This window comes from Saccopteryx bilineata, chromosome 6 (genome assembly GCF_036850765.1).
Source record: "Saccopteryx bilineata isolate mSacBil1 chromosome 6, mSacBil1_pri_phased_curated, whole genome shotgun sequence".
NCBI lineage: Eukaryota > Metazoa > Chordata > Mammalia > Chiroptera > Emballonuridae > Saccopteryx > Saccopteryx bilineata.
Window position 1 is genome coordinate 184,268,161 of NC_089495.1, and position 14,397 is coordinate 184,282,557.

General features: G+C 52.8%; 1 protein-coding gene across 7 annotated transcripts in view; it reads left to right on the plus strand.

Annotated features, from left to right (window-relative positions):
- The window catches only part of SIGLEC1 (sialic acid binding Ig like lectin 1), a 30,545-nt gene extending 22,133 nt beyond the window's left edge, over positions 1–8,412 (plus strand). For 5 of the 7 annotated variants that reach the window (XM_066236232.1, XM_066236237.1, XM_066236233.1 and 2 more), the window contains 12 exons: positions 637–894; positions 1,057–1,368; positions 1,844–2,095; positions 2,420–2,689; positions 2,779–3,030; positions 3,336–3,638; positions 4,276–4,536; positions 5,684–5,986; positions 6,231–6,333; positions 6,713–6,785; positions 7,420–7,562; positions 7,670–8,412. In XM_066236232.1, coding sequence (XP_066092329.1) covers positions 637–894; positions 1,057–1,368; positions 1,844–2,095; positions 2,420–2,689; positions 2,779–3,030; positions 3,336–3,638; positions 4,276–4,536; positions 5,684–5,986; positions 6,231–6,333; positions 6,713–6,785; positions 7,420–7,527 — 2,495 coding nt within the window. In that variant the 3' untranslated portion in view covers positions 7,528–7,562; positions 7,670–8,412. Of the gene's footprint in view, positions 1–636; positions 895–1,056; positions 1,369–1,843; positions 2,096–2,419; positions 2,690–2,778; positions 3,031–3,335; positions 3,639–4,275; positions 4,537–5,683; positions 5,987–6,230; positions 6,338–6,712; positions 6,786–7,419; positions 7,563–7,669 lie in introns of those variants that run through there. The other 2 variants (XM_066236238.1, XR_010726144.1) reach the window with 2 other exon arrangements.
- Positions 8,413–14,397: the final 5,985 nt, after the last annotated feature.

Below are 14,397 nucleotides of genomic sequence, written 5' to 3' on the forward strand. Positions count from 1 at the left end.
TAGGCCCTCAAGCACACTCTGGTAGGCGAGATGTGACTGACACAGCGAAGCCATAATTCAAGGTGGTGGGTGGTGAACGCCAGGAAAGATCCTTACTGGGTAGTTGGAGGCAAGAGAGACTGAGGCATAGAGTTGAAGTCGAAAGTGGTCTGGTGGGGGAACTGTGGCTCGAGGACACAGGGTTGGGGTCATGCAGTCTTTTTTTTTTTTTTTTTTTTTTACAGAGACAGAGTGAGTCAGAGAGAGGGATAGACAGGGACAGACAGATAGGAACGGAGAGAGATGAGAAGCATCAATCATTAGTTTTTTATTGCACGTTGCAACACCTTAGTTGTTCATTGATTGCTTTCTCATATGTGCCTTGACCGCGGGCCTTCAGCAGACCGAGTAAATCCTTGCTGGAGGCAGCAAACTTGGGTTCAAGCTGGTGGGCTTTTCCTCAAACCAGATGAGCCCGCACTCAAGCTGGCAACCTCGGGGTCTCGAACCCGGGTCCTTTGCACCCCAGTCCGACGCTCTATCCACTGCGCCACCGCCTGGTCAGGCTATGCAGTCTTGATGTGGACAAACACCCAGTCCCAGACTGGGGGAGGATATGGTGCGAGCTCCTCACTTGCTCTTAATTTCTCCTGGCAGGAGCCTGGGTCCAGGTGTCGCCATCACCTGAGCTCCAGGAGGGCCAGGCCGTGGTCCTGAGCTGCAAGGTTCCCACGGAGGTCCCGGAAGGAACCTCATACCTCTGGTACCGGGACGGCCAGCCCCTCCAGGAGGCGACCTCGGCCACGCTCCACTTTGCAGCCATAACCTTGAGCCAAGCTGGGGCCTACCACTGCCAAGCCCAGGCCCCTGGCTCAGCCACAAGTCTGGCCACCCCCGTGAGCCTCCATGTGTCTTGTAAGCACTTTTATCCTGTGTATGTTTCTTGGGGCGTGAAGGAGCCAAGGGCACGACTAGGGGAGGGGACGCTGAGTCCCTGGTGTAGGGCTCTGCCTCCATGAGAGAGCCTTAGGTGGGGGGCCGCCTAGCCAGACCCTGACCACTCTCCACTTTGTGTAGATGCCCCACGTCAGGCCACACTCACCACCCTGATGGACACTGGCCCTGGGCGACTGGGCCTTCTCCTGTGCAGTGTGAACAGCGACCCTTCGGCCCAGCTACGGTTGCTCCATGGTGACCGCCTCGTAGCCTCCACCTTACAAGGTGTGGGGGAACTCGCAGGCAGCTCTCCTCGGCTAAAGGTGGCTGTGGCCCCCAACACACTGCGCCTGGAGATCCACAACGCGGTGCTGGAGGACGAGGGCCTCTACACCTGCGAGGCCAACAACACCCTCGGCCAGGCCTCGGCCTCAGCCCATTTCGATGCCCATGGTCAGTGTGGGGGTGCATGTGCATGGGTGGCTCCTTCATGAGGAGAGAAGGTTGGAGAGGGTCCTGGAAGCCTGGGCATGAGAACGGGGACTGAATATGAGGACAGTCTTCATTTCCACCCTTCTTAAGGGCAGCAGCCTACAAACTTGGGTCTCATGGAAGACCCTTTTTTAAAAAGAGAATTTTACTTGGATACCCAGTGGGTAAAACTAATCAGAAAGGGGGTGCTCAAGGAGAAAGCAGAGCAAGGCCAGGGAGGCCGGTATTCTCTCATACGCCCCTACCAGGGTCAGGGGGGGGGGCTCTGCGGATCTCTGCTCGGAACCCCAGAGAGATGAGGAGCTGTTTACCAAGCTCCACCTCTGAGCCCCATTTACAGGGTGGGCCTCCCTCCCTCCCTCGCAGAGACAGGCGGCTTGTTTTACACAGCCTCATGACCCTCACTGGTGTTCCCACGCCCTCCTTCTCTCCCCAGCTGTGAGTGTGCAGGTGTGGCCAAAGGCCACTGTGCAGGAAGGGCAGCTGGTGAACTTGACCTGCCTTGTGTGGGCTACCCACTTGGCCCAGCTCACCTACACATGGTACCGGGATGGGCAGCAGCGCCCAGGTGCCCATTCCACCCACCTGCCCAATGTCACAGTCACGGGTGCTGCCTCCTACCATTGTGGTGTGGTGACCCCTGGCCAGGCACCCCGCTTCTCCAGACCTGTCGTCGTGGATGTCCTCTGTGAGTGTGGTTGGTGGCAGGGTGGCGCTGGAAAGAATGACAGCAGCTTCCAGGGATCAGGGCATGGCCAGACTCCCACAGGTGCCCAACCCGGGAACTGAGTACCAGAACTCCGCTGGCCGATGAACCACTTCACAAGGGGCATTCGAGTTGGGGGGCTATGGGGATAGGTCCTCTTTGAGCAGAGTAGCAGTACCCCAGATTGAGCAGGTGGAGGCCCAGGGGGTGGGAAGCCAGGGCCCGCCTTGTCTGGATGGCACCTGCCAACAGCCTCCTCACGGCTGCAGTGCCGGAACTCCATCTAGGCCTTTCGTGCTCCCGTAGACGCACCCCGCAGCCTGCGCCTGACCTACCTCCTGGAGAGTCGTGGTGGCCGGCTGGCCCTGCTGCTGTGCACTGTGGACAGCCGCCCGCCCGCCCAGCTGGCTCTCAGCCATGCCGGTCGCATCCTGGCTTCCTCAACTGAAGCCTCTGTGCCCAACACCCTGCGCCTGGAGCTGTGGGAGCCCCGACCCGGCGATGAGGGTCTCTATAGCTGCTTGGCCCACAGTCCTCTGGGCCAGGTCAACACGTCCCTGGAACTGCGGCTAGAGGGTGAGGCATGGCTTAGGTCAAGGCCACCAGGGGTGGGATCAGCAGTGGTGTCTGGCTAGGCCCAGCTGACCCTGGCCTCCTTGGGATAGGTGTGCAGGTGACTCTGGCTCCGTCAGCTGCTGTGCCTGAGGGGACCTCCATCACAGTGACCTGTGAGGACCCTGCCGCCACCCCACCCACTCTCTATACCTGGTATCACAACAGCCGCTGGCTGCAGGAAGGACCAGCCGCCTCCCTCTCCTTCCCGACAGCTACGCGGGCTCATGCGGGCGCCTACTCCTGCCAAGTTCAGGATGCCCAGGGCACACGCAGTTCCCGGCCTGCGGCCCTGCAAGTCCTCTGTGAGCAGGGGTGCTCAAAGGGGGGTACCCAGGGCTGTGGTGGGCACTTTCGGACCCTGGTGGGGGTGGGCACAGGGTTGCAATGGGCTGGGAACGGTCACCTGGGGAAAGAAGGACATGGGTGGTGAGGAAAAAAGCCCTAGGAATCTGTGAAGGGCTCTGCCACCGGACTCCTGAGACGTTGGCACTTCTAGGAAGTGATTATTTTCCCAGAGGCTTCAGCCTCGCCAATGCCAGGAGGGAGGACAATGGACAGTACAGGGTTTCCAAGCAAGGACCCCCACTGTGCCCTGCCCCTGCCCCAGATGCTCCTCGAGATGCTGTTCTGTCCTCCTTCTGGGACTCGAGAGCTAGCCCCATGGCTGTGGTGCAGTGCACTGTGGACAGCGAGCCGCCTGCTGAGCTGACCCTGTCCCATGACGGCAAGGTACTGGCCACCAGCCACGGCGTCCGTGCCTTGGCACCAAGGACAGGTCATGTCCAGGTGGCCCGCAATGCCTTGCGGCTACAGGTACAAGATGTGCCCTCAGGCGATGAGAACACATATGTCTGCATGGCCCACAACTTGTTGGGCTCAGTCAGCACCACCGGGCGGCTCCAGGCAGAAGGTGAGTGGGCAATAGGGGAAGAGGAGAGGCCCAGGCGCTACAGGGTCAGAGTCCACGTGGAGGGACTGGTGGCCTGAAGGGGTGGATATAGTCCTGCCTGATCTGATGGAAGGGGAATTACTCCCACTGCAAGGGGGTCGCCCAGCCTGAGCGGAGGGAACACCGTTGCCCTTGGAGAGCTCCCTACAAGGGCGGAAGTGTAGCAATGCCCAGAGCAGCTTCAGTGCAGGGGAGACACAAGCCGACCCTCAGAGCCCTGTCTGGGGGTGGGGCACCCGGGGTGGGAAGAGGGACAGAGCTGACCCTTAGCGAGCCCAGTCTGAGGGAGGAGGTGCAGCCTCACTCTTTGGGAATCTAGTCTGAGGGTAGGAGACAGCCTCCCTCATCAGAATGTCTGGTTTGATGTGAAAGGGAGGCACAGCCTTGCCCTGGAGGTCCCCAGTGTAAAGATGAGAGACAGCCCTGTTCTCAGGGACCTCAGTCTGATAAGGAAGACACAGTCTCACCGGCAGGGGCCCAAGTCCCAAGTCAGATCAGAACTTCCCATAGTGCACAGAAGGCTCTCAGATTCCCCTCAGAGGCTCTGGCTTTCACAGGCCTGCTGATTCCCAACCCCCTCTGGGTCCTCGGCCTGCAGGTGTGCGTGTGGTGGCTGAGCCAGGCCTGGATGTGCCTGAGGGTGCAGCACTGAACCTGAGTTGTCACTTTCCTGGTGGCCCCAGGCCCATGGTCAACTCCACCTTCGCTTGGTTCTGGAATGGCCGGCAATTATATGCAGAGACTGTGCCCACCCTTTCCTTCTCCTACGTGGCCCGTGCCCAAGCTGGAGTGTACCACTGTCGGGTTGAGCTCCCCGCCGGGACCACCTCCTCCGCTCCAGTCATGCTCCGTGTGCTCTGTGAGTGTGACACACACCCTCTGCCTCAGTCTCCCCACCTTAGGTATCATTCCTCTTCTGCCCATGAAGAAAAAGGACTTCACAGGTAGGGAATCGTGGGTTGAAGGACTCCCATAGACTTGTGTCATCTTGTGCACCTGTGCCTTGGTTTCCTCATCTGCAAACTTCAGTCCCCTCACCTTGTGAGATGTATAGGAAATAAAGCATGCTTGGAACACAATAGGCCCTCATCAGCCTTGGTCCTCTACTCCATTTTCCACCAGGGCCTTATGCTTTCTAGTCAGCAATTGCTGCATAACAAGTCACCTCACAACTTAGTGCTTAAAACATTTTATTTTCTCAAAATTCTGTGGTTCGGCCCTGGCCGGTTGGCTCAGCGGTAGAGCATTGGCCTGGCGTGCGGGGGACCCGGGTCCGATTCCCGGCCAGGGCACGTAGGAGAAGCGCCCATTTGCTTCTCCACCACCCCCTCCTTCCTCTCTGTCTCTCTCTTCCCCTACCGCAGCCAAGGCTCCATTGGAGCAAAGATGGCCCGGGCACTGGGGATGGCTCCTTGGCCTCTGCCCCAAGCGCTAGAGTGGCTCTGGTAGCGGCAGAGGGACACCCTGGAGGGGCAGAGCATCGCCCCCTGGTGGGCAGAGTTTCACCCCTGGTGGGCGTGCCAGGTGGATCCCGGTTGGGCGCATGCGGGAGTCTGTCTGACTGTCTCTCCCCGTTTCCAGCTTCAGAAAAATACAAAAAAAAAAAAAAAGAAAAAGAAAAAAAAATTCTGTGGTTCAGAAATTTGGGCTGGGCTCAGCTAGGCAGCCCTTCTGGTGGTCTCACCACAGGTGACCGCAGTTGTCCAGTGGCTGATCTGTGGCTCCATGGTCTAGGATGGCTTCACTCTCGTGGTTGGTAGTAAAGGCTGGCTGTTGGCTGGGCCACATGTGTCCAACAGGCTGGCCTGGGCTTCCCACATGCTTGTGTTTTAAGGAGAGTAGAAACTGTCTTGAAGTCACACATGTCACTTTTACCTTCTAGTGGTCAAAGACAGTCACAGATTCAAGGAGTGAGGAAATAAGCTCTCAAAGTCACCTTGCATGGGTACAGGAGGGGAGGAATTTGTGGTTGTTTTCTGCAATTACCACACCCTGTCTTCCCACAGACCCTCCCAAGACGCCCACTATGACGGTCTTTGTGGAACCTGAGGGTGGCATCCAGGGCATTCTGGACTGCCAAGTGGACAGCGAGCCCCTAGCCAGCCTGACCCTTCACCTTGGCAGCCGGGTGGTGGCTTCCAGCCAGCCCCGGGGCATTCCAGTCGAACCGCACATTCATGTCTCCGCCACCCCCAATGCCTTGCGAGTGGACATTGAGGAGCTGAGGCCTGCTGACCAGGGCGAGTACGTGTGCTCTGCCTCCAACGCCCTTGGCTCTGCCTCTGCCTCTACCTACTTCGGAACCAGAGGTGAGGGAAGGCTCCATCTCCCAGGCCACTCTGCACAAGGCTTAGCTCTCAGGTCCAGAGGCTTCCTTCTGAGGTCTTCAGCTCGTTGTTCAGTCTAGACGGGTTGATTAAAGCTCCTGTGCATGAGGAAGCATCTGAGATCAAGTGAAAGTTAGAAAAGGTTGCATCTCGGGGAAGTCACTTGGGAAGCGGCATTGGAGGCCTGGAGCCATCGCTGCTCCCTGAGCTGCCCACTGTCTTCCAGCCCTGCACCGCCTGCATCTGTTCCAGAAGCTACTCTGGTTCCTGGGGATACTGAGTGGCTTCTTCTTCCTCCTGTTGGGTCTGGCGGCCTGCTACATCTGGAGGTGGGTCCAGAGATGGAGGGTGCATGGGGCTACCTCATCCTTCTCTGGTTTGCCCCAACATTCTCTCAGGTGCCTCCTACCAAATTCACAGGCTCCACACTTCCTAGCCTGTCTCCCTCCTTGCCCACATTCCAAATTTGGGGATCCTTTCAAGAATTATCTCTAAATCCATGCTGTAGTTTTCTCCTTTCCTCCTCTCTACCCTGTCTATGCTGAAGAAAGGACTGGGCCGGAAGAAAGATACGGTGCCCCACTCGCCACGGTGTTCCCTACTGCTCAGTGCCGTGAGCAGTCTAGGGACAAGCACGTGGGGCAGATGAAGGGGCTGGGGGCAGGCAGGGAGAGGAGGGGCTCTCTGAGTCTACTCTTGACTTTGCAGAAGGAGGTTTTTTCATAAGCAGAGAGTGGATGAGGATTCGGTGGAGATGGCTTCTCAGAAGGATGCTTTGCAGGTATCTATCCACCACATGGGCACATGCGGACAGAATGCCCAGCTACCCTGCAGTGCACGGCTGGCTCCTAGAGACTGCTACCATTTGTAGGCTGGTGCCTGGGGCTAGGGAGAGGCTGGGAAGGAAATATAGAGACCCATGGCTCCTTGAGAAAACCGGGGGGGGGGGGGGAGGAGGAGCCATATTCTGATGGGGGCAGAGGAACCAAGTGTTTGAGGAGTGGCTGGCTGGATGACAGACACTCTGAATCTAGCAGCAACACCTCCTCTTCCAAGACACATCTTAGAATACAGGACCCAATCCGTGTTTTGGGGTCTTCCTTCCCATCATCTGGGTAAGAGTGAAAAAACTGTCTGCCCTTCCCCATGATGTGTCCCCTTCTGCAGATAATCTGGGTAGTGGGCCAGAGCTTCCAGCCATGCACTTTCTTACCGGTTCCCTTGAGATTCTTACTCAAGGCTTGGGGGCTGGGGACTGCCCTCCAAAGTTAGCAATCAAGTGATGACATCTCCCAGAGTCCTCTTGTGACCAGCGTTTTCCCTGTGGGAAGCTCATTGATCCTAATGCAGCCACATTTGGGACTTCCTCCCTGTGTTCTGCCCCTGAGCTGACCCATGGCCTCACCTGCCCTCAGGAGGAAGAGGTTGCAGGAATCTCTGAGGGCTCGGGCCTTGTAAGCAATGCTGCGCTGGATTCTGCCCGCCCTTATGAAAACAAGGCTGCTACATCTGACATTTTATGACCTGGTTCCAAGCCTCTTGTCTTCAAGAATAATAGGTGATGAGAGGAGGGAGTGAACCCAATCTACCAAGGAGGGTGTTGACCTTGGGGTATGTGAAGAGAAATGAATTGATCACGTTGTCCACTTCTTCTCTGTTCTCTAGTTCTCATCTCTCCATTCATCTTCCAATGCACTGCCTCTTCCTGTCTTTCTCCAAGCCCATTCTGGACCATTTGGATGAATTAGAAGAGGAGCTTTCTACATCTTCACAGGCCAGCCAAGGCACTCTGCACTAGCTAGAATATAAGTTGGGCTGCTCTAACAAGAGACCAAATGCAGTAACTTCAACATGAACGAATTTTATTTTTCTCTCTCATACTAGTCTGGGTATGTTGTGGTGGTTTAAATTGCTGGTACTCTGGATCTTTCTATCTTGTCTTCATTTTGAGGTTCACAACGAACCCACTCTATTCACATTCCTTCCAACCAGAAAAGTGGAAATTGAAGGTACAGCCAATCCCATTGCGGACACAACTGGAAGTTGCACATGTCATATCCATTCACTCCCAAGTGGCTAGAGTTTAGTCACATGGCCACTCCAAAGCTGCAAGGGATTCTGGGAAATGCAGTTTTTAGTCTATTTCCAAAGGACTCTCAACTATGGATTCATCTCTGAGTCTTTTGACATTGATGATAATGCTGTCAGCCGAGCACATTCTGTCTTGGTGTCTATCTGCTCAAAGGAATGCACTGGTCTTGGGCTTCCAGGAGGAGGTAGTTCCTTTCAAACATTAAGACTGAGGAAATCGGCCCTGGCCGGTTGGCTCAGCGGTACAGCGTCGGCCTAGCGTGCGGAGGACCCGGGTTCGATTCCCGGCCAGGGCACATAGGAGAAGCACCCATTTGCTTCTCCACCCCTCCGTCGCGCCTTCCTCTCTGTCTCTCTCTTCCCCTCCCGCAGCCAAGGCTCCATTGGAGCAAAGATGGCCCGGGCGCTGGGGATGGCTCTGTGGCCTCTGCCCCAGGTGCTAGAGTGGCTCTGGTCGCAACATGGCGATGCCCAGGATGGGCAGAGCATCGCCCCCTGGTGGGCAGAGCGTCGCCTCCTGGTGGGCGTGCCGGGTGGATCCCGGTCGGGCGCATGCGGGAGTCTGACTGTCTCTCCCTGTTTCCAGCTTCAGAAAAATGCAAAAAAAAAAAAAAAGACTGAGGAAATCAAGAAGGTTTGGTGATCCCTAGGGAGAGGGCAGACGAAGCAGTGGGGTTGCTTGAGCAGACATTTTGTGCCAGATCTGGCTCCTGGAAGAAGAGGTGCCCCCATTCTCATCCCTCTCACACACACCCAGGAAACGTGAGGAGTAGACACAATGTCATCAGCATTCTTCTTTCTGCTCCATGATCCAGTGAATTCACATCCTCTTCCTGAAGGCTGATGCTCAAGGGCTGTTTAGATGAATGAGGGTCATCAAGAAGGAATAATGTTCTCCTAAGGAATTACTGCTTGAGGGGAGCCAGTTCTCGGGTAGCCTTAGTGACTCTTTTGCTAGCCTGGTGACAGATGGCTCGCAGAAGCAAAGAGCTCGCTGCTTTGGGATGTGGGTTTAGAAACATGGGGAGCAACGGGACATTAGCATCGAGCTAACAGTCTGGGAAGAAATTGGAGATCTGGTTAGCTCCATGTAGCAATAGTTAGGACCTTTCCTGGTGCAAAGTTCTGTTCCTTTCAGTGCCTGATGGCCAGATCCTTCCTGGGAACCTCTTCAACATTTCCTCCCAATAAACATCCCTCCAAAGATGTAATTCAAGTGAGTTTTTTTTCTTGCAACCCAAACTGCTAGACTGAAACACATAATTCAAATATGAGTGGGGTTTACTCTGGGAGACTACCTGTCGAGGTATCGAGTGGATGCAAATTATATGCATTTGCCACAAACTATCTTATGCTCAAGTGATTTGTGCCCCTTCCTGCTTCTTGAGGCTTGGGGCTGCTCCCCTGTGCTGCCGACATAACCAGCACCGTGTTTGGCCTACAGTAGGTGAGCACTTAGTAAGTCAGTCCTGGTTTTTCTACATTGTTTTCAAGTGAGAGAGTGAAAAGTATGGGTTAAATCCAGAGGTGGGACTAGGAGAGAGCAAGCCAATGCGGCCAATGTTTTTGGACTGTCAGGTGAAGATAGTCTGAGTGGATAACCAGGGGTGGCCACAGAAGGGGTGGCTACTGGGAGATCTGGGGACATTTGACTTGAGAGTCTTTATCTACTTCTGTGTACCTTCAAGAGGGTATAGGTCCACTGGGAATAGAAGAGTTCTCACAGGGATTTGTTATGTCCATGCCCAGTGGTCCGAGGCTCCTCAAGACTTATTTATACACGTTTATTTCACATGAACGTTCTTAGCTTATTAATCCTCTCATGAAAAATCTGTACAATCACCACAGATAAAGTCACTGAAGAATCTTTACTCCTTCTGTTGTCCAGTCTCCAGCTCACTTTTTGCCAGCTCCAGCGCTGAGCTTTGCGTCCCCCTGACTTTCTTCCTTCTTTTTTTTTTTTTTTTTTGTGTGTGTGTATGTGTGTGTGTGTGTGTGTGTGTGTTTTTCTGAAGCTGGAAACAGGGAGAGACAGTCAGACAGACTCCCGCATGCGCCCGACCGGGGATCCACCCGGCACGCCCACCAGGGGCGATGCTCTGCCCACCAGGGGGCGATGCTCTGCCCCTCCGGGGCGTCGCTCTGCTGCAACCAGAGCCACTCTAGCACCTGGGGCAGAGGCCAAGGAGCCATCTCCAGTGCCCGGGCCATCTTTGCTCCAATGAAGCCTTGGCTGTGGGAGGGGAAGAGAGAGACAGAGAGGAAGGAGGGGAGGGGGGTGGAGAAGCAAATGGGCACTTCTCCTATGTGCCCTGGCCGGAATCGAACCTGGATCCCCCGCACGCCAGGCCGACGCTCTACCGCTGAGCCAATCGGCCAGGGCCAACTTTCTTCCTTCTGTTCCTGCGTTGCTTTCTCTGTTTTTTCCAAGGTCTTCTTTACGTACAGGGCATGTCTTGCTAGTCTATGTTTGGGTTCATTTTTCTTTGGGTAATCCATGGGATCATAAATCATGCCAAAGACACCATCAGAATGGTTTATGAATCTACATACAAAGATGACATCTGATGTGGTCTTATACATTTAGGCTAGTTTTTCCCAAATTCTGTCTTAGGTACTGTTGCCCTCTTAAAGTGAAGGATGTCAGTGACTACTTGCTTCTGCTAAAGTAGTCTGTGGGTCATGAACTTCCTGATCCTGATAGTTATTGTGTCATTCATGATGGCTGCTGATCTTTAAGCAGACAAGGAGGTAAAAGAGCAAGATTTTTTTTAAGAGCAAGACTTTTAAACTTTGGGGGTTTTGAACCTGGGTCCTCTGCATCCTAGCCCAATGCTCTATCCACTGCACCACCACCTGGTCAGGCTAGATCCATAAAACTCTTAAAAAAACACAAAATTTACTAGGTAATGATTACCTAATTCAGAAGAGAAGGAAAGAAAAGAGAAAGAGATCCTTGGAGGTGAAGAAAAATAAAACTAATTCCCTTTTAAGACTTCAATAATAGGGAAGACAAGATGGCAATGGATTAGGCGGACATACCAACTTCCACCTCCCAGAACCAAAGTGGATTACAAACTAATTTTAAGAACCATCATCTGGAAAAACCAACTTTGGACTAAACTAAGAGGACTCTTCAACCAAGGAACACTGAAGAAGGCACACTGAGACTGGTAGGAAAAGCGGAAACGTGGAGAGGGCTGCCCAGCTCCCCGGAGCAAATGGCAGCCGGGAGAGACTCAAGTGGTGGGAAGTGAGTTTAGCAGAGAGGGGAGGGTCCTGAGTCCCAGGAACAAAGTCCCAGCCTGCAGCCCCAGAGCCTAGAAGAGGCGTAAGGACAGTATTTAGCTGGAAACAAGACAGGATACTGTTTGTGAGAAAGAGACAGATTTCTCAGACCCAGGATTTTTCTTAAAGGGACCTCACAGAAAACTTCTCTAACAACCACTCAAACGGGGCTCTGGGGGACAGGGAGAGAAGAGAGGGCTGGAGCAGTGGGAAGAGAGTGTAATCTAGGAGGCACAGGGGGAAACACTTTGAGAGACAGCCACCCTAACCTCTGGGACGAGTCATTCCCCAAATCTGAAGTGAATATTTCCCCTGGAAACAGCAATACCAGCAAAGGGAAGCAGGACACCAGCCAAACAAGCTCTCCCACGGCACTCAGAGCAGAGTCACTTAGAAGGAGGGAGCTTTCGGGACTACAGTGATGAGTGTTAGGATCTGAGCTGCAGCGCCCGCACCCACGCGGCTGAGGGCTTGCCGGAGGGCGAGTGGCAGCAGGATGCAGAAGCGCAGTTCTGTTGGCAAGGGTAGAAGCCGGCTGGCCACCACTGAGGCCCAGGTGTGAGTTTGGTCTTGCTGGCTGGGGAGGAGAGGACGTGCAAAAGTGATCAAACCCAGCTGCAGACCGCCTGCAATCCAGCCTGCGGGGGAAGGGCAGGAGCCCCGGAAGGGGCAGATATCCGCCCTTGAGCAAGGGCGCAGGAGCACAGCCTTGCCCCGCTGGCAGAACTGAGGCTTGTGGCCTGACTTGGGAGCCGGCTCCTCTTGCGAGGGTGGAGCCAAAAGCCCAGAACAGGCAGAGTTCTGCTACTGAGTGAGTGCATGCAGTCCTACCTGGCCTGTGGAGCCAAGGCTTGCAGCTGTCCCACAGGTGGGCTCTTCTTGCAAGGGCAGGGTGAAAGCCCAGAATCAGGCAGATACCCACAGCTGAGCAAAGGTGCTCACCCCTGCCCTCAGGGCCTAGCATAACGCCACCCACGGGGGCAGGGCAAAGGCCAAGGCTGCTGGGGCTTGTACACCTGAGCATGGTCACAGCTACTCCCGTGAAGGAGAGGCGGAAACCACAGCAACAGCCCTAGTGGGCAGGCACCAGCAACGCCCATACCCGAATGCCCTAGGCAGTAACAGCAGAGGGGATGGCGAGCCTGCAGACAGACCACATCTAGGGAACACAGAGGCCACATCCAGTGGACTCTAGTGGCCAAAACCTCCTTTTACACAGACAAAATGAGAAGGCAGAGAAATGCAACACAAATGAATCAAGAGAAATCCCCAGAAAAGGACCTGAATGAGTCAGATATAACCAAATTACCAGATGCAGAGTTTAAAATAACGATTGTTAGGATGCTCAAAGATATTAGAACAACAATAGATGGTCATTACAAACACCTAAATAAAGAGATAGCAAATATAAAAAAGGACATTGAAATAATAATAAAAAAATCAGTCAGAAATGACAAATACAATATCAGAAATGAAGAACACAATGGAAGGAATTAAAAGCAGGTTGGATGAAGCTGAGAATTGAATCAGCGAGTTAGAGGACAAGATAAATAAAGGCATGAAGCAGAGCAGAAAAAAGAAAAGAGACTCAAAAAGTCTGAAAAACTCTAAGAGAGCTCAGTAACAACATGAAGAGAAATAACATCTGCATCATAGGGGTTCCTGAAGAAGAAGAGAAAGAACAAGGGATAGAGACTTTGTTCAAACATATCATAGCTGAAAACTTCCCTCAATTAAGGCAGGAAAACATCTCACATGTTCAAGAAGCACAGAGAACTTCATTAAAGAGAAACCCAAAGAAATCTACACCAATACACATCATAATTAAAATACCAAAGCTAAATGATAAAGAGAAAATATTAAAAACTGCTAGAGAAAAAAAGACTATCACCTACAAAGGAGCCCCCATAAAAATAACTTCCGACTTCTCAACAGAAACACTTGAGGCCAGAAGGGAATGGCAAGAAATATTCAAAGTAATGCAGAACAAGAGTCTACAACCAAGACTACTTTATCCAGCAAGACTATTGTTTAAAATTGAAAGAGAAATAAAAAGCTTTCCAGACAAAAAAAAAAAAAAAAAATCTCAAGGAATTTACTACAACCAAACCAAGGCTGCAAGAAATGCTAAGAGGCTTGTTGTAAACAGATCCAAGGAGAAAAAGAATATAGCAAAAGAGGAATACAGGCCCTGGCCGGTTGGCTCAGTGGTAGAGCATCGGCCAGGTGTGCGGAAGTCCCAGGTTCGATTCCTGGCCAGGGCACACAGGAGAGGCGCCCATCTGCTTCTCCACCCCTCCCCCTCTCTTTCCTCTCTGTCTCTCTCTTCCCCTCCCGCAGCCGAGGCTCCATTGGAGCAAAAGATGGCCCGAGCACTGAGGATGGTTCCTTGGCCTCTGCTCCAGGTGCTAGAGTGGCTCTGGTCGCGACAGAGCGACGCCCCGCATGGGCATAGCATCGCCCCCTGGTGGGCGTGCTGGGTGGATCCTGGTTGGGCACATGCAGGAGTCTGTCTGACTGCCTCCCTGTTTCCAGCTTCAGAAAAATACAAAAAAAAAAAAAAGAGGAATACAGTTTTAAAGAATAAAATGGCAATAAACAATTACATATCAATAATAACCTTAAATGTAAATGGATTAAATGATCCAGTCAAAAGACATAGGGTAGCTGTGTGGATAAGAAAACAAGACCCATAATATGCTGTCTACAAGAGACACACCTTAAAACAAGAGATACACATAGACTGAAGGTAAAAGGATGGAAAAAAATATTTCATGCAAATGCAAATGAAAAAAAAGCTGGGGTAGCAATACTTATATCAGACAAAATGGACTTTAAAACAAAGACTATAGTAAGAGATAAAGAAGATCACTACAAAAAAAAAAAAAAAAAAAAGAAGATCACTACATAATGATAAAGGGAGCAATCCAAAAGGAAGATATAACCGTTATAAATATACATATCTACACACCTAATATAGAAGCACCTAAATATATAAAGCAGACTTTGATGGA